At 48.9% G+C, this 18,705-nt stretch overlaps 1 protein-coding gene across 1 annotated transcript; it reads left to right on the top strand.

The window, feature by feature from the left end:
- The first annotated feature begins 482 nt into the window (after positions 1-482).
- Positions 483-18,552, top strand: NR2E1 (nuclear receptor subfamily 2 group E member 1). The gene is made up of 9 exons (XM_066179457.1): positions 483-1,042; positions 6,142-6,287; positions 6,997-7,084; positions 7,374-7,609; positions 8,925-9,071; positions 13,735-13,831; positions 14,217-14,366; positions 14,636-14,741; positions 17,114-18,552. Exons 1-9 carry the CDS (start codon positions 1,018-1,020, stop codon positions 17,274-17,276), a joined length of 1,158 nt encoding a protein of 385 aa, XP_066035554.1. The 5' UTR covers positions 483-1,017; the 3' UTR covers positions 17,277-18,552.
- The last annotated feature ends 153 nt before the right edge of the window (positions 18,553-18,705 follow it).

The raw sequence follows: 18,705 nt of genomic DNA, 5'->3' as shown, positions 1-18,705 counted from the left end.
TTTTGTCTTCTGTTTTTTTCTTTTTTCTTTTCTTTTTTTTTTTTCCTTTTTTTTCTTTTCTCTTTTTTTTTTGGGGGGGGGTGTTGGGGGAGTTGTCCCTTTTTATGACAGCGAGGGCACAAGGCGAGCGAGGAGGCGGAATCGTCTCGGCAGCCGCTGCATTTTCTGTGGAAGCCGCTCGGGGGTTCATTAATATCATTAGCATTTAACCCCCTCCCGCCCCCTCCCCTTGCCAGCGCGGGGTGACGTCACGCGGCGGCAGGAGTTGGGGGGAAAGCGAGGGAAGCTCAGTGGGCAAGGGGCGTCCCTCTCCCCTCCCCGCCGCTGCCTGTCACAGCCTCTCTGCCGATATTATAGGGGCCGAAGCCTGGAGCTCAAAGCGCGAAGTCAGCCAGTGTAATGAACTTCTGGAAACCTTTCCCTTTTTATACCATTCAGTTTCTGAGAGGCAGAGACTGCCTCCTCTGACGCCTTTTCCCCCCTTCCATTATTTTTCCAGGCTCTGATCTCCCTGCTTGCCTGCACCGAGGCGCTCGGCGCAGAGCCCCGCTCCCTATCCTACCTTCTCCTTCGCCTCATTGTTGTCCTGGCTGCTGTGGCTCTCGCTTGCTTTCCAGGAGCGCGGTGGCGAGCACGGTCGCACCCCCAGCACCCTCCCAGGGTCCCGAGAGCATCTACTCGCAGAGGGGCAGCCAGCGGCCGCCGACTTTGGTCACTTCGTTGCTTTTTTTTTTTTTTCCTTTTTATTTTTTCTTCTAAATATTTTTTTTTTGCTCCACTTTTCTTTTTTTTCCTCCCCCTTCCCGCGTCCCCGCAGCGTGTCCCCGTCCCTCGGGAGGACATCGCTGGGGGAGCGGGGCTGCGGCGAGGATGTGCCGGCCCCCGCGGCGGAGCCAGCAGTGAGCACCCAAGGGAGGCACCTGCCCCGCGGAGCAGGGGGGCCCCGGGGGGGCCGCACCGCCTCGCCCCGGCGCCGACGCTTCGCCCCGAGTTTAAGGACTCACGGGGGCTTCGAGCATGAGCAAGCCGGCGGGATCAACAAGTGGGTAATAACGCGGTGGAGGCTTCGAGCAGCCTTTCCGAGGCCGGCTGCAGCCTGGCCTGGGGGGCGGGAGGTGGAGGGGAGGGAGAGGAAGGGGAGGGGGGGTTGTGGCTTGGGTTTGCACCCCCCCACACCCCGCGCCCAATTGAAAAAGAACTGTATATTTCCAACCGGAGTGGCAACGAATATATAGGCTCGGAGTTGCCCCGATGCAGTTTGGGCCTGGGGCTTACAAAAAGCCGCTTTCCAGCTGCGTGTCCCGGCTTTCCGCGCTGGGAACCGGGGCAGAAGCCCGTGGGCAGCGAGCCCCCGGGAAGGTGGCTCCGCCGACGGTGGGGAGGGGGCCAGTCCCGCCGGGACGAGGGAAGTTGCGTGCGGGTCTCCGGTACTGGGGCGGAGGGGAGAAGGTTCGGTTTTGAAAGGCATTTTTGCGTTGAAACGTGCTGGTTTTCTCACGGACTTTATGCAATCTTCTGCGACATAATAATTTCTTTTTAAGAGTTTGAAACTCCGGTCACTCAATTACACGGAATCGCGTAAGCAACTCAGTCGAAGGAGGATTTAAATGCAATACTTTGTACACCATTCCCAGTTACAACAAATAATCCTGCAACGAGAAAAGCAGAAACAACTTAAAAGTCACATTTTCCTTAATCCTAAATCCATGCACCTCATAACTGGGGAATTTAAAGCATGACTAACCGCTCTCTTACAGAACGGCTCAATTCGTATAATCCCAATGGGACTTTCGGAGTTTGTAATATGGATGGAGTCAGTAACAAAGGGGGAAAAAATACCCAATCCAATTTAATGTCTGACAAGTGATGGATCGGACAGCTATTTCCTCTGCGCTCCAACAGGCTCCCGGGGTTGCGGAGCGGCGGCCAAGGGAGGCAAAGCCGGGAGGGACCCGCCGCGGTACCTGCCACCGGCCGCCCCCGCCAGCCCCGCGGCCTTCTCCTCGCCGCTGCCCTCCATTATTTTGACCCGAGTCCGCCCTTTGTCCGCGGGGGCCGGGAAGCCGGGGAGGAGGGCGGGGGCGCGGCGGGGCCGGGGACAGTCGGGGGCCGCGGCGCGGAGGGCGCGGGAGGCGCGGAGCCCCTGGGCTGCGGGGCTGCGGCCGAGCTGCCGCCGCTTCGGCATCGCTGGTTTGTTCTCTTCCTCCTCCGTGGGGCTGAGTGCGGCACCTTTTTATCCCAGCCCCGCGAAGGAGGAAATAAAATTGTAGTCGAGGTACTAAGGTACTAACCGGGGAAGCGGACGGGGGCTAAAAAACCTGCGGCGGCCGGGGCTGCCTCGGCCGGCTGCACTCCCCAGGCTGCCCGGGAAGTGCGAGGCAGCCGGAGTGGGATCGGGCCCGTGGGCAGCCGCGCCGGGACGTTATCGGGGCTCCTGGCAGGTTTCCTAGTGATGAGGAAGGGTCGGGAAAGACCGGGGAATCTCGTCCCTAAGGGGCGGCGGAGCTTCTGCCGAAGACATATTTTGCGGAGGTGAAAACCCGCCAGGCTGGATCGCGCCCCACGGCGCTGAGCGACCCCCGGCCACCGCCGCTGCTTTCACTGATGACCCCCTGACCCCTGGGGACCTCCCGAAAGGGACCCCCAGGCCCGGCTCTGCTGAACCCCCCGGGGGATTGGGGACACGCTGGGTCTGCTCAGCGCCGGGGCCCAAGCCCAGCCGGCCTCGGCAGCGCATGCGAAAGCCCGACCAGCTGTCCCAGGGCCTGGGCGCTCGTCCCGGGGGTCCTGACGGGCTCCCGGGTAAGGGGGCTGAGTGCTGGCTTCTCTGCCCGCCGGTGGGCGCCCGGCAATGTCAGCTGCGATGTCTGCCTGGGTGGTAACAAGACCCCATCCCGCCGTCCCCTGAGCCCAGACTAACTTCTTTCAACAGCCTCTGATGGTAATTACAGTAATCGGGGCTGCCATATATCCTTTAAGCAATTATGGCACACAAAAAAAGCCCCCAAGGACCCCCTGTCGTGGGATGTTCAAAACGGTTTCCCTGCTGAACAGAAATCCCATTTTCTTAGCGCTAAAACTTCTGAGACGAAGCGGTACCTCGGGGAACCGGAGCGCTTTTAAACAGAGTTAATCAGTTATCGCATGACCCCGTGTCAAGCTTACATTTTTCCCTTCCCACCCCCCGCCCTGCCTCTTACCCGTCTACTTATTTCATATTTTGCCCTGCACGAAAGTTTTCTCATAACAGCCCCCGCGGGGCAGGACTCGGGGTTTGGGGGGATGGAGGGGGGTGGGCAGAGCGCGGCCGGGCGGGCGGCGGGACGGGGCGGCCCCGCGAACGCGCGACGCGGGGGGCTCCAGCCGCTCCCTCCGCCGTGCCCCCCGCCCCAGCCACCGCCTCGCCGGGGGCCACAGAGCTGAGCAGACCGGCCACGCTGCTCCGGCGGCTGGAAACGTGGTTATCTGCGTTTGGTGAAGTGCTCCAGGTGCTCGAGATTTATAGCAGGAATACAGGGACGTGTAAGGAATATATGGGCCATATGTTTACATTCACGGGGTCGATATGTACATACATGATGCATAGGATTTTTTTTTTTTTTTTTTTTATAGCGGCTCCCAAACCTAAAATCTCTGTGGGGAAAACTAACACAAGTTTCTTCCATCTCTACCGGCCGACTTTAGCGCCGGCAGAGCGGAGCAGAGCCGGCCGCGCCGCACCGCAGGCCGGCCCGGGAAGCGGGGACCCCGTGGCCGCCCGGTGCCCCGGGGGCCGGCGGTCACACTGCGGGCCCGGGTGCGCGACCGAAGCCGGGGCCCACTGCCGCGGGAAGGGGAGCGGCCGGGGCCCTGGAGCCGGGAGCGGCGCTGGGACGCGGTGCGCGGGGGCAGCGCAGCAGTGCCGGGCTCGGCACCGGGATGCACCACCGCTGCACGTACCGCTTCAGTGTCTCTCCCCCCCACCCCCAGCCTGCCCCTCCTCCTCCTCCTCCTTTGTGTGCGTGCGTGTGGATCCTCTCTCTCCCCGTGGATGCTGAGGACTGGAGAGGGAAGTCGGGCGCTTTCCCCCGTTTGCATTGTGCGATATCCGAATTCCCATGCTACACTTTTTGACGGGTCACTGGTGCCCCAATAGGCAGGTGGCAAGGAGGGCTTGTAATTACACACTCCCAGGAACCGTGCCTTGGCCTCAGCCCTCCTCACGGGCGCCTACCTGCAGCTCCAAAGCCGCGGTTTGCTCGCAGGCAGTGGTGCGGGGGGGCATCCTTCAGCTGCGCTCCTTATTAATTACGCAAAAGTTTTCTATTCTTTAACCTCTCTCCCCCCCTTCCACCTTCCCTCCCTCCGCCACCCCTCCCTCTCGCAGTCCCTAACCTAATCCCCGTCCCTCTCGCCGTGTTGTGTATAGCAGCTGTCGGGTTTCATTTAGGGGAGAAGCTGGCAGCTTGTGCTCATTGGAGGCAGTCAAACGAGTTTCAATGGGCAAAATCATTAAGTTAACACTTTATCTAATGTCCCTATTGTCTGCCAGCAGGCATTGTCTTAGAGCCTTAGCGCAGACATGTCTGAAAGTATCTCGGACTCCTAAATTCTCTAGGGAGCGAGAGGAGCCCCTGCGGCCTGTTTCCATTGACCCCCTCCCGCCCCCCAACACCGCTCCGCACGCTGCCGCTTTCCCCCCTCCAACTTTCGTCCTCACCCACCCATAGCCGGGGCTCTCCCTGAACTACTTCCAAACAAATATAGTGCCCCCGAGAGCCCTACATTAGAGTTTGGAGACCAAGGTTTAGTGAGAAGGACTGAATTTCTAACTTAAGTTCTGGTAAGAAGGAAGAAGGCTGTTTGAGGGAGAACAGAAGAAGAGAAGAGAAGAGAAGAGAAGAGGAAGAGAAGAGAAGAGAAGAGAAGAGAAGAGAAGAGAAGAGAAGAGAAGAGAAGAGAAGAGAAGAGAAGAGAAGAGAAGAGAAGAGAAGAGAAGAGAAGAGAAGAGAAGAGAAGAGAAGAGAAGAGAAGAGGAGAAACAAGGAAATGTAAAATGAAAAGAAAAAGGAAAGAAAAATTAAAGGAAAAAGAAAAAGAAAGCAAGGGGGAAAGTGAAAAAGAAAAGGAAAACAAGGAAAAGGAAAAGGAAAAGAAAAAGAAAAAAAGAAAAGAAAAATTAAAGGAAAAAGAAAAAGAAAACAAGGAAAAGGAAAAGAAAAATGAAAATGAAAATGAGAAGAAATTAAAAGGAAAAAAATAAGGAAAAAAGAAAAAATGAAGGAAAAAAAGAAAAAAATTAAGGAAAACAAGGAAAAAGAAAAAGAAAAAGTGAAAAAGAAAAAGAAACAGCAGAAGAGAGAAGAAAAAAACCGGAGAAAAGGCAGAAGCCGAGCGGGGTTTTGGCGGGTTTCTTGAACCGGGCTGCAATAGTCTCTGTACGAGTTTTTACATCTCCCTGAGAGCATTTACAATTCTAGTCGAAGCCGGGGCGAAAGCAGCGGCCGGTGGAGCGGGGGCTGCGGGCGAGGCGGAGCGGAGCGGAGCGGGACGGAGGGCACTGCCCGCCCGCCGGGCACAGTGGTCCGCTGGCTCCTCCGCGCACAAAACGGAGACGGAAAGTTTTGCTGCAGGTTTTGGGGTGAAGAAAATGGCACGCCTTCTATGCGGCGGAAATCAGCTCCCTTTCGCCAGGGTTGCTAGCGGGGAGAAGAGGTTACTTGGCTTCCCGGTCATTATATTTTGTTTTAGTTTGGTTTGGTTTATTCCGTGCATCGGTCTCCTGGCTGCTCTCCTGCCCAGGGAAAGGGCTGTCTTCTGTTTGCCGAGCGCCAGAAAGCGAGGGAAACATATACCCCCCTCACCTAACCCCCCGAATTCCCTCCCCTCCCCCCTCATCCTCACATCTAGCAGGCAAGACTGCTGCTCCCGCTGCTGTAATCTTCCCTTCCAAAATGGGTCTTGGCGATTATAGAAGATCCAAATAAACGTAGCGGGGCATGAATAATGCTCATTGTAGAAAACTGACACTTGCTCAAGGAAAAGAAAGTTGGCTATAAAATCACTTCATTATTTGCTTGTACTGCGGCTCTGGGGCTAATCCCTCCGGAGGTCAGATTGCTGAGCGCTCTCTCTCTCCCTCTTTTCCTTCTCTGCTTTCAGGTCGCATTTTAGACATCCCTTGCAAAGTGTGTGGGGACCGCAGCTCCGGGAAACACTATGGGGTTTACGCCTGCGATGGGTGCTCGGGATTTTTCAAGCGGAGCATCAGGAGGAATAGGACCTATGTTTGCAAATCAGGAAATCAGGTACCAGCCGCAGCCTAGCCCCGTCACCGCCTGCACCCCCTACCCTGCATTTCCCCAGGGGCCCGCATTGCCCTTGCCCCACCAAGAGAGACATGCGCAGCAAGATGCAGCGGCCAAGCAGCCTCACCCTCCCTTCCCAGGGGGTCCCGGGCCGAGGCCGGGCGCTGGGTGCCCCCAGCACGTCCCCCCGCCCCCGCCCACCGGAGAGGATGGGGGAGATACCGGAGAGGATGGGGGAGATGCTCAGAGAGAAGGAGGGAAGCGGGCAGGGGCAGGGCACGGCCTGGTTATGGGAGGACAGAGCGGGGCATCCTCCCGGTAAGCCTCAGCACAGCCAGGCGATGGACAACCATGGGTTTACACGCCGGCGTGTCGTGCCGCGCCCAGGCGGAGGCAGCCCCGCTTTCCCCCTTCCTGCTCGGGCCGCTGTCCTTCCCACTCCCGGCGCGTCCCCGCGGGGAGGTGAGGCTGGGAGCGCGGAGGGATGCGCGGGGCAGAGGGCGCCCCGAGGGGGCGGCGCCGCCGTCGCTGTCTCGGGTGCTGAAGGCGGCCCGGCCCGGCCCGCCCGGCCCGCCCTGCCCCGGGCCCGAGCTCCCGGCCCGGCCCCGCACGGCGCACGCAGGGGCGGCCCCTCTGTCCCGGGGCCGGCGCCTGGGGCGGCGGGGTGGGCGCGCTGCTGCCCCCGGCCCGACGGCTGGCTGTGTTGCAGGGAGGATGCCCGGTGGACAAGACGCACAGGAACCAGTGCCGAGCCTGCCGGCTGAAGAAGTGCCTGGAGGTCAACATGAACAAAGATGGTACCTGCTCCCCCTCTCCCGGGGCTGGGGTGGCGGGACAGCAGGAGGGAGCTGCTGTGAACCGAGGAGCGCTGTGTCACTTCGGTGTCTCCTTGGCCCGGCCACTAATGACCCTCCCATCCTGCGGCAGCTCTCAGACACTTCTCCCCAGAAGAACACCTCTCGGGCAGGGGGGCACAGGGCTGGCCTCAGAAAACTACAGCGAGGGAGGGAAGGCCGATCGAGCGGTGCGGGGCACCCGGTGCGGATCCCCGAGGTGACCCCCTCGCCTCTCTTTGATGCCCCACAGCGGTGCAGCACGAGCGGGGCCCCCGGACGTCGACGATACGGAAGCAGGTGGCCCTCTACTTCCGCGGGCACAAGGAGGAGAGCGGCGGGGCCCCGCACTTCCCCGCTGCCGCCCTGCCAGCACCCGCCTTCTTCACCGCCGTCTCCCAGCTGGAGCCCCATGGCCTGGAGCTGGCCGCTGTCACCGGCACCCCGGAGAGACAGGCTCTGGTGGGCCTGGCACAGCCCACCCCAAAGGTCAGCCGCTGCCCTGGCCCCCGGCAGGCTGCAAACCTTGCTGCTGAGGTGCCTGCAACCTGTCGGCTCTGTCCTGCCTCTGGGGTAGAAATGGCAAACAGCAAGGCTTGAAGCTTTGTGGGTTGTGGTGGGAATTTTTGTTACACCCCTAAAAGCTGTGAGGAGATGAGGTGCGATGCCCTTTGGAGAAGGGGCATGCAGCAGGACCAGCTGGTAACCTGCTCCATACAAACCCTGTCTCTCATACATTCTTACACCTTCGTGGATGCAGAAATGCTCCTCCTGCCTGGAGCCCATCCACAAGTCAGTTTTAAACCTTGTTTCACAAGGAATGCAATCCCTGTGAATGAGTGTTCTTCAGCAAAATGCCAGTCTCCACAGTGGTGTAGTTCAGAAAGTACTTTGTGTACTGACCAAAGCCTGCAGCTTGTCCCCACAGACACAAAACCCAAACTTGGCTAAGCTGGCTCTCTGCACTTCTTGGTTGTGACATTTCCTAAGCAGCCCAGTGGAAGCACTGCTGTGGCCTCAACTGCACAGGAATTAGCTGCAAGTCGATGTTTTTCACTAGCCCATTTGCAATGGCATTTTGCGTCTTCACAGCATTTAGAAAATCACAGAAGAAACTGCTTAAATAATTCAACATTTTCAGAGCTGGTAGGTAGCTTGTCGGAACCCATCATAAATGTGGTCACAACATACAGTTTTATGTGGTAATTTTGAAAAGTGCTGAATCAGAAATTATTTGGTAAGAAAATGTAGCACACACTTGAAAACGTAACTCCATTCAAACCCTACACAGCCTCTAGATAGGCATAGAGTTATGCTTAGCTCTATGCATCTACTTACAACCTGTTGCAGTCAGGGAGCAAGAGGAAGGTTTAGGCTAAATGAATACTTAGGGCTTTGCTGAGCAGGGCTGGAATGCTAAATCAGCTTCTGAAGCAAGGTTACAAACAACATGTTGTATATCAAATTTTTATTCTTCTAACTCTGCTATCAGAGGTGCGCTATTGTGTAACAAAGTAAAGCATGACACATAATTTTGGTACACTTTTTCCCCTCCAATATAATGGTTTCATTCTCCTTTCAAACTCCTGCTCTGAACAATTTCTTTAGGACAGCTCATCCACATGGATAAGCAGCAAGGAGCAGTTCGGAGTGAGCCCACTGCAAGCAATGCCCTCTGCTTGCAGAACGTGAGAGTGCACATTCTCTATTGGGCGTGAGCAGGAGCACTGAATGTAGGGGAGAGGAAAACCAGGCTGCCTTGGTGACACTGTATGAAATGGCTTTATTTTCTTTTTGGCATTAGTACCCACATGAAGTCAACGGTACCCCTATGTATCTCTACGAAGTGGCCACTGAATCCGTCTGTGAGTCAGCAGCCAGACTTCTGTTCATGAGCATCAAGTGGGCCAAAAGTGTCCCAGCCTTCTCCACCCTATCCTTACAAGACCAGGTAAGGCACTAACAGTGGGAGTGGCATCGGCCTGGCCTGCCTCTTAAAGAAGTTCAGACTTCACATTGGGTCTTGAACTTCCTGCCCTAGACCTTGAAACCCATAATGGACTTCAGCAGCTCTGAAGTTCAGTGCAGAGTTTCAGTCTGTCCCTGAAAACCAGGCTTTGATCTAGAAACTGCTTTCCTACAACTTTTGTCTCATGAAGGAAGTGAAAATCAAGCCAGGAAAAAGAAATCTAACATACAACTAATACTATGGAAGGACAAGTGCTAGAGGAGAAATCACCAGGCTGCAGACCAAGCTTAGCATGCCCAAACTACTTCTCTACTTGTAGGACAACTTTTCCTTCCATAAAATGGGGAATAGCATCTTACTTTGCTATTTTGGGATGAGAAATGCTTCAGAAATGTTAAGTTTATGGTCTCAGGATATGACTGAGGTTGTTTCTGAAGACCAATTTTCCTCCTCCTCCTTCTCCTCCTCCTCCTCCTCCTCTTTTCCTCTCAACTGTTTACACAGCCAACCTTTTTTCCTTATTCATCTTGACTTACAATTACATCAATATGGTGGAAGCAGTATTTGACCAGCCCCCAATATTTTTTTACATTAATTAAAAGCTTCCCTAATATGTTTTGTTTTCCTCTATGATAATTTGCCTTTGCCTCAAGTAAATCATAGGTGAACCATACAAGATAAACAATTTCTTAATGACTTGATTCTTGATGAGGACTCAGTGTGCTTTGTATAATGCACCAATTTTTAAAAAAGTAATCAGATAATTGTAAAATGGAAGGGTGGAAATCTACACAGAGCTCCAATCATAAAAGACCTCTAATACTTTGATATGATTGAGCTAATTTACTAAAATGGTAACTACAAAAACTGTCCTGTAGATGTTACATAGCAGTTGTCAGAGGAACTAGTTCCTCTCCCCAGAAGCACAAGTGTTGCAGTTGATACGCAAACATGTATTTTGAACTAAAAGAAAAGAGTTCCTTAGGAAACCAATAGTGTTTTCAGTCTAAAGGTAAATAATGATGTTCACAATGTGTTATAAAGCTAAGGTATATAAAAACGCTCATTTTCTAGCACCAAACCCACGTTTTGAAATCCTTGTTGTGAAATTAGACAAAGAGGAATGCTTCTGAGCTCCACCTGCAGTCCTGCTATGCAGTGAGGATGAAGGGAGCGATGAGACAGGGCCTGGAAGGTCACACATGCCAGCAGGAAGACTACAATCCCAGTGCGGCATCCTACTGCTCTCTAATCGTGTCTTCTGCTGCCACTAATCCTGTGGAGCACTGGGTCTGTCACAGTAAGCAGCCAAAGAAACAGGCTCAAGTGTCAGGGACAAGAAGTAGGTGTGTTGCTCCAGCAGCAGCCCCAGCACACGGGAGGAGACTGGGTCTGTCTCTAGACCAGTGGTGTCCACAGGAGGCCCCCTAAGCAAAGCATTTATCCGACATAATAGGGAGGCATTTCCCACACCATCATCTCTGTAAGTGTGCAGAGGAGGAGGCAGCAGGATCTGGGAGCAGGGGAAATCTCCATGGCATGTGACCTAGTATGCCTCAAACAGCACGGCATGATTATTTACCATAGATACCACAGTGCTCCCATTAAATAACTCACTACCTCTTTCACTTTCGTAGATGGGACTAACCTTAGTGAATAACTTTAAAAACCCAGCCTTTCCTTAACATCACTCTCGCTTGCTGTACCTCATTGCAAGTCAGCTTCCTCAAAACTCAGAGCTGCTCAGCTCAAAAGCTTTGATTTGGGCCTTTCTGCATGGTTCCCCTGTCATACTTAGGAGAGCTGGAGAAGAAATAGTTCTGATTTTAATCACCTTATTTCATGAATAATCATACAGTTGATTTTTATAACATTGCTATTGCTTTATTTAATTTGACAATGGCCCAGCTGTAAATGTCTGCATTTCTCTTTTGGTATCCCTGACATCTGGTTGAGGAGAGACTAAAATCTTTTTCTGAATTTTGCTCTTTTTTTTGTGCTTTTCTAAAAAGGCAAGTGCACTGTAATTTCAGGACTCTGGGGTGGTTTTATCTTGAAGGCAGAGAAATAAATATAAACCAATTTGCTGATAAAACACAAGTGTGAGCATTGCTGCATTGCTTACCTCCGGTAAAACAGAGGCTGTGTCCCTTCCCTAGATTCATACAGATAAGTCCACCTTGAACCAGAAGCCACACAACAAAACATGTCATGCTTCTAGTTCTGCTGGCCTGCACACCCGCCCACATTATCTGTGAGACAGGTTTGCCCAATGCAGGTCACCAACAAAAGGTCACACTAAGGATGGGGTTGATTAAAAAGCAAAACCAGTTGTTCAGAAAGCCAGGTATTTGTTGTTTATTTGAAGAAGGGGGGCTGAGTATGACTTCAGCATGAATTATTTTAATTGGTGGTTTTACAGACTTATGCATAGGCCTGAAGAAAGCTTTAGGTATTGGAATAGTCTCTTATTTCCAAAGTCTTCTGACTTTAAAGACTTGGTGGGAAAGAAAATATGAAATTGATATCTTCCAGGAACCACCATTCATTACCATTGTATCTGCATGAATGAATGACAAAAAAAGTTTTACAAAAGCAAATGAAAGGCTGGCGAATCATTTCCTATGTCATACAGACACCTGCACATCCATCAGATGGGATTATCCAGAGGAGGGACTGGGTTTGCAGGCTGAAGTGGTTAGGAAATTTAAGAGTCAATTCATCTGCTCTCAGAAGAAAGCTGAGATGGGCACCACACTCTAGACACAGCACTCCCTCCCCACCTCCATTTAAGGCAATAATCTAGGCAGGTTTTGGTACTGTAAAATCCAATGTAAGTGTTTCAAACAGCAACTGTATGCAGAGACACGAGTACCTTCCTGTCACAATTTTCTTAGGTTATGGAGAAGTTCTGCAAAACACACAGGGCAAAAAGGCATAAAATGGACATAACCCTGCAGTGACAAGTTGCGAGCAGAGACTCTGAGAATTCTCCCTCCCATTCAGATTGGAACAGGGTGGTTTAAAACTTGTAATCATGGAATCACAGGAGTGGTCAGGTTGGAAGGGATCACATCTCATCCAACCTCCTTGCTCAAGAAGGGTCATTCCAGAGCACATGGCACAGAATTGTGTCCAGGCAGTTCTTGAATATCTTCAATGAAGGAAACTCCACGAACACTTTGGGTAACCTGTTCCAGTGCTTGGTGCACAGTAAAGAAGTTTTTCCTCCTATTCAGGTGGAATTTCCTGTGCAGTTTCTGCCCATTGCCTGGTGTCCTAGTGACTGGCAACAAGTAACACTGTCCTGAACAGCAATATTGTTGGATTTGCTTTTACTGATGCTTTCTGTATCACCTGCTACTTTCACATATCTGATTCCAAGGATATCATCATTAATTTGGAACTGCATATTTTTTTACTTTTTCTTCTTTACAGACTCTTAACATGCTTAAAGTACCCTCTTTCCTATTTTTCTAAGAAGCTAAGCTGCTGAAAGTTTCAGGGACCATAGCAATATTAATGATGGCAGGTTTTGGGGTTTTGGTTTGGTGGTTTCATTTTTTTTCTGCTTGAGATTTGGGCAATCTGCTTTCACTGCATGGAGCTGCTAGAAGATATCTTCTGAGCCCACTACAGTTCTCACCCCTTCAAATCTCTCCTACCCTGTTGTGTGACACAAGGTCCCAGCAACATGTATGCACCACCACGTGCCCTTTGGCCACGGACTTCAGCTGAACCAGAGGCCCCCCAAACCTCTCTTAAGAGTTGGTTGGGGCTAACAACCCATAAATGCCCTCAAGACTAAACATGTCTGTTCTGGCTTTGCCAGATGGCATTTCCAGAAGTCTTGTCTCCTCATCAGATGCACCACTGCCTCTTCAGGGAAACCACAAGCATTGCCTCAGAGAGAACAGAGAAAAACACATCCTCTGTACAGACACGCAATGTGCAAAAACTGCAGGAAACTAGCAATGCTGTCAGCGTAGGTGCCTGGATACTTGCATCTCTGAAAGGAAACAGCTCTTAGTGCCTGGAATTTCTGAGTGATTTTATGCGAAAGAGCAGAAAAACAGGTGACAGTGAAAAATTGTGTCCAGATGCCATGCTTGTCAGATCTAGAGACCAGCTTAGTTAAGGAAGGGGTTATAAGATGGATGTGTGTGCTATAAAACACCGCTCCTTACACTGATGCAGGATGTCATCCAGGCTTTTCTTCACAAAATTCTGCCTTCCCGAGAGAAAGGAGTGTAATCCCCAGGGAGCAAGAGGAAAGCACTCATCCAACCTGTCCTAGAACAGCTGTATAAGTGCTGAGGGGGAGGAGAAGAGAACCCATACCATGCTGAGAAAGCAAGCATTGTGAGCAAATGCTCTGGGAAAAGAGTTCTCACTCTCTTTCTCTTCCCTTTTGGTCCACAACACGGTGCACAGTGAGCCAACCCTCAGTGTTTTTCTACAATGCATAGACTTATTTCTAGACACCTTCTCAAATGGCTAAGAGAAGAGTTAATGAATGCTGTGGGGGAAATACCATGACAGGCATTTAAAGTAGTTTTTAAAATAACAGAAATTTACATATTTAAATTGTTTATAAATCTATAAATTATACACTATGTTATATTGTACATCTATTGTATGACAGCTGATGCTTTTGGAAGATGCTTGGAGAGAACTGTTTGTTCTAGGAATAGCACAATGGGCCATTCCAGTTGATGCTAACACTCTACTGGCTGTATCTGGTAAGAATTGCACAATTTAATGACTTTGTTACAAAAATTACCATAAAAATACATTACTGAAAAAAGAACAACATGTAAAGAATAACAAATTCCTACTGAACAATAGAGCATACCTGTCATTTTTAAATCTATATTTAAATGCAAATAATGTTGTTTTGTTGTATTCATGTCTGCTTGAATTGTCATTTAAATGCAAATTACTGTGTTTGTTATCATCCAAGAGAAGATTTTATATTAACTTTCATACAATATAGTCAGTTTACATGGAACCAGATAGACAAGTGTGACAATAGAGAGGACATTGATACAGAGGATTTTGTCAGAAATCAATATAAAATAAAGCAAGTGCCTTTAATATTATTTATTTCATCTGTTTCTGTTTCAGGCATGAACGGTGACAATACAGATTCTCAGAAGCTGAATAAAATTATTTCAGAAATACAGGCTTTGCAGGAGGTTGTGGCTAGATTTAGACAACTTCGGCTAGATGCTACTGAATTTGCCTGTCTCAAATGCATTGTCACTTTTAAAGCTGGTAAGCAGAAACGATCTCTCACTGTCTGGTCTGATAATGATGAGGTTGCTGCTTTAAAGTGAAAATGATGTTTTAAACCAGGCATAGTTTTGAATCACCCACTAGGTTTGCCATTATTGAATTCCAGCAGTCATTGCAGCATTTTGAAAGGGCTGACAGCGGAGTCCTGGGGAACTAATGGGAACATTTAATTTCCATTGATAGCACTAGCTGAACTGTTTTGATCCACCCAAGAGTCAAGCTGAACTAGTAACTGATCTGCTTTCCAGTGCCCACACACAGTGGTTCTGAACTGAGGAGTTTCCGAAACGCTGCTGCCATTGCAGCTCTTCAAGACGAAGCCCAGCTCACCCTGAACAGCTACATTCACACCAGGTCAGTGGGGTCTTCTGTCAATGCTTCTGGCAGGTGTAGGGACAAAATCCTGCCCTCCTTGCACGGAAGGTGGCATTTGCACTGACTGAAATGGGGACCAGGCTGCTACAGAGAGTAGACATTGGCTTTCAGCCTGCTGGGATTTGGTGTTTCCTGATGAAATAGAACCGTAGAAAATGTTGGAAAGGATCCTTAAAATCATCCAGTTCAACCATTAACACTGCCAAGTCCATCATTAAATCATGTTCCCAAGTGCTACATCTAGATGTGTTTTAAATACCTTCAGGGATGACTCCACCACTTCCCTGTGCAGCCTATTCCAATGCTTGATAACCTTTTCAGGAAAGAAATTTTTCCTAATATCCAAACTAAATCTCCACTGGTGCAACTTGAAGCCATTTCCTCTTGTCCTATTGCTTGTGACTGGGAGCAGGGACCAAAATCCACGTTACTACAATTTCCTTTCAGGTAGAGAGTGATAAAGCCTCCCCTTGGCCTCCTTTTCTTTAGACTATACAACCCCAACTCCCTTGACCTTAACCAGGACTTGTGCTCTAGACCCTTACCAGCTTTGTTGCTCCTCTTTGGGTGTGCTCCAGCACTTTGGTGTTTTTAAACAAACAGAAAAGTGTTAAAAGGAGAGCTTTTCCTCTGGGAAGTGATACCTGTGTGTAACTTTGCAGTTCAGAGGGCCAAAATTTCCCCTACGTTTTATTCAATCAAATACCACTAAAAGTGATACTTAAAACATTTCATCTCAGACCAGTAAAAGCACCTTTCACCCACAATCTCCAGTTCTCATATAATCTCCTCCATTTTGCAGACACAGAAATCAGGACACAAGGAACTCAAGTAGCACTTCTAAGATGATGCCTGGAGTTTGTGCTCAGGTTCAAATGAAAACCCCAGAATTTATGAATCCCACTGTGGTGCTGCTGCAAAGTCCTTTAGATGCAGTGGAGGTCAATGATACTAAAACAGTTGGAGATAGAGCAGTGGAAAAGGAACTTTTATAGCATTTTTTCCCTCTGAAACTTTGATTTGCTGTCATAGTAGCTCTGTCAGGCAGAAGTCCTACCAGTATAAGAGATTAGATGGTTGCAGTCTCTGAAGCACTTCTGTTAGTCTACAGGGGATGGCCTGCACTGGGGATGGAAGAAAAGATGCAAATTCCATCCAGTTATGGCTGCTTCAGAGCAAAAAGAGTAACTGCTGCATAGCAGTCTCTTCCTGTTCTTAAGGAAAGCCTTTTCCATTAAGATTGCTCACTGGGGGACCTTAAGTATGACACGGCCTGGAGAGCGAAGCCAGGGAGGAATACATAGCCACAGCTTCCCTTCCAAGAGAACAACTTTTCCACAGCATTTCTCTGTTGCTGGAAGTATTTAGATACTGTGCTACCCAGTGTATGTTGCAAACAATATTGTTTTACAAGGGAGAAGTGCAGTCCACTGACCCAGACTCCACTGTGAGAGGGCTTTCAGCCTGTGTGTTTCATCCCCAGGCTTGAATTTTCCCTTCTGCCAATGTCACTGCAGTATCAGCCCTTTGATCCCACTGGAGTCATTCTCAACAGGATGCAAGGGAGGGCACTCTGGAGAAGCAGCGTGTTTCTCCAAACAACCTACACTTTCCTTTAGGTAGAGCACTGTAAGCAGAAGTTTGAGAATCACTGTTGTAAAGACAGCATAAGCAGAGAAATGTACATCCTATCCTGTGCTGTCTTCAAAAGCTGGGAGAAAGGATGGAAAACATCCTATACACAAATACATGACCTGGGGCAAAACAGTTTAACAAAAGTTTTTCTTACAAATGTCAACTGGTATTCAATATATCTGCTAACCAAAAAGGGGGGTAAAGTGATTACCGTGACAATCCAGCTAGTTTTAAACTGTACTTCAAATGACAGAGTAGTTACTACCAGTCAAGCTCTTCCCTGAACTGCATTGAGAACAGTGCTGTAGGAGGGACACATCAGAGCAGGTCCAGTTTTTGTACTGCTCCTGCTCTAGGGGAATGAAAAAAGGAGCTACACAAAACTCAGAAACCTCGTCATATATTCTGCTGACTGCCACAAGGAGTTTTCCTAGGAGTCAACCTTCTTGCTCACACAAGTACAAAACACAGGGTTTTGGCACAGTGTCCTGGGGTGACACTAGTATCCCACTAGATTCTGAGTCATTCTAGACCATGCAGACTGCACTTAGGTTGAGGTTATGGGGTTTCCTCCCAAATTTGTCTCAAACCAGAACACACAGGTAGCACCACTTGTGCAATTTAGTAAATATTGGACTTTTTCTATAAAATAAAGTTCTTCCTTTGAAAAAATACTTTAAAACTTCAATAAAATTCTTTATCTCTCTGTCTCCCAGGTATCCCACACAACCCTGTCGTTTTGGAAAACTTCTATTGCTTTTACCAGCTTTACGTTCAATTAGTCCATCTACAATAGAAGAAGTGTTTTTCAAAAAGACCATTGGGAATGTACCAATCACAAGACTGCTTTCAGATATGTACAAATCCAGTGACATATAAATTACCTTAAAATAAACAATCAGGATGGACAGTTTGAGAAGAACTTTTATCTATGGAGAATAAGCCTCAACTAACAAAATCTACAGGAAGCATAAGCCTGGGAATGTTTAGTCCTTAAACTCATTGACAAAAAATACCCCAGTAGATATGATTCTGCTGCTCTGAACAGAGTGATTTAGATCATGGAGAGAATGCTTTGTTCTATAGAAAAAGTGAAAGTGGTTGGAATTTGGCTGCTATTCCTGTTACTACAGGATGGAGGCAATTCAGATGCCAGTCATAGTTAACAAAGACTCTGCTATTCTCTCATTTAACTGGCAGATCTGAGACAAAATGTGAAAGGTACTTTAGCTTGTTCAGTATTTGGAACCGGGTGACCAAACTTGGCTTCTGTTGTAACACAAGATGTGGTGGCCTTCAGAATTGTTTTAAAAGTAGCCTATGGTGGGAAAATGTTTTTAATATGATAGGCAACATTTGAGACCAAGTTACCAAAACACTGCTTCTGCTATAATACATCATGAAGTGGCCTTCAGAACTGATTTAAAGGTAGCTTATGACGGCAGCTCCATTCTTCCTACAAAACGAACTGGTGATCTTTGACGCGGATGTCACCACAATTTGTTCGGTTAACATCTCAAAGACAGAAGAGCTTTATACATTTCCTCCCCGACTTTCCCTCCTTCTTCTTCCATACACACAGACATACAATCACACACACACCTGAAAAGAGACAACATAAGAAAGGAAGACTAAAACAGCAAAACCAAATACAATGGAGATGACCGCTTCAGTGATCTGCTGGCTGTCCCGTTGGCACAGTGCTGAAACCAAAGGCAACGGTGGCCAAACTCTGTCGATTAGATGTGCAGAGAAATGAAATGACTATTAAAAAAATCAATGGAAGGAATTTTATTTCAAAGAAATAAAGGTTGTTGACTCATACAATGCTAACTATTTCCAAAAGTCTCCAATGCCTTTTTAGAAAACTCCAGGTTCTAATTTTGAAGCCTTGTTCGCCTACACCCTTCTCACACATGAAAACGTTATAAGCTGCTTATTTGATGTACGAAAAATGTAGAAAAAAATTATAAAGATAGCTGCTGTACTTTTCAAAATTTGATTTGTTATTAGGAACTAGCACTGAGAAAGATCAGCACTTGAACTATCATAGAATGAGTAAAACTTTTCCTGTACAAAGTGGATTAACCGATTTGTGAAGTTAAAAAGTTGTACTCATTGTATTTACAAAGAATAAAAATATATTGAATTTAAATTACTTTCCACTGTTCTTTTAACCGCTGTCCTTAATCAGCTTCTTTCACTTCCCTACTTCCGGGGAAACAGAAATATTTTTTACTAAAATGGATTGCCCTAGATCCTGTGGAGTTTCCATCATCAGAGGTTTTTAAAAACAGGTTAGACAAAC

This window comes from Chamaea fasciata, unplaced genomic scaffold (assembly GCF_029207755.1).
Source record: "Chamaea fasciata isolate MVZ Bird 193981 ecotype frontalis unplaced genomic scaffold, bChaFas1.0.hap1 SCAF_3, whole genome shotgun sequence".
In the NCBI taxonomy this organism is placed as follows: Eukaryota; Metazoa; Chordata; class Aves; order Passeriformes; family Sylviidae; genus Chamaea; species Chamaea fasciata.
The sequence above is the reverse complement of the archived record's forward strand: the minus strand, read 5'-3'. Positions and strand labels throughout refer to the sequence as shown.

Bases quoted from the DNA above. Each gene is read 5' to 3' on its own strand.
- NR2E1 (XM_066179457.1), top strand. From the start codon at position 1,018: ATGAGCAAGCCGGCGGGATCAACAA. The intron at 7,085-7,373 runs GTACCTGCTCCC...GATGCCCCACAG, and splicing joins GGTCAACATGAACAAAGATG to CGGTGCAGCACGAGCGGGGC. The intron at 14,742-17,113 runs GTCAGTGGGGTC...TCTGTCTCCCAG, and splicing joins AACAGCTACATTCACACCAG to GTATCCCACACAACCCTGTC.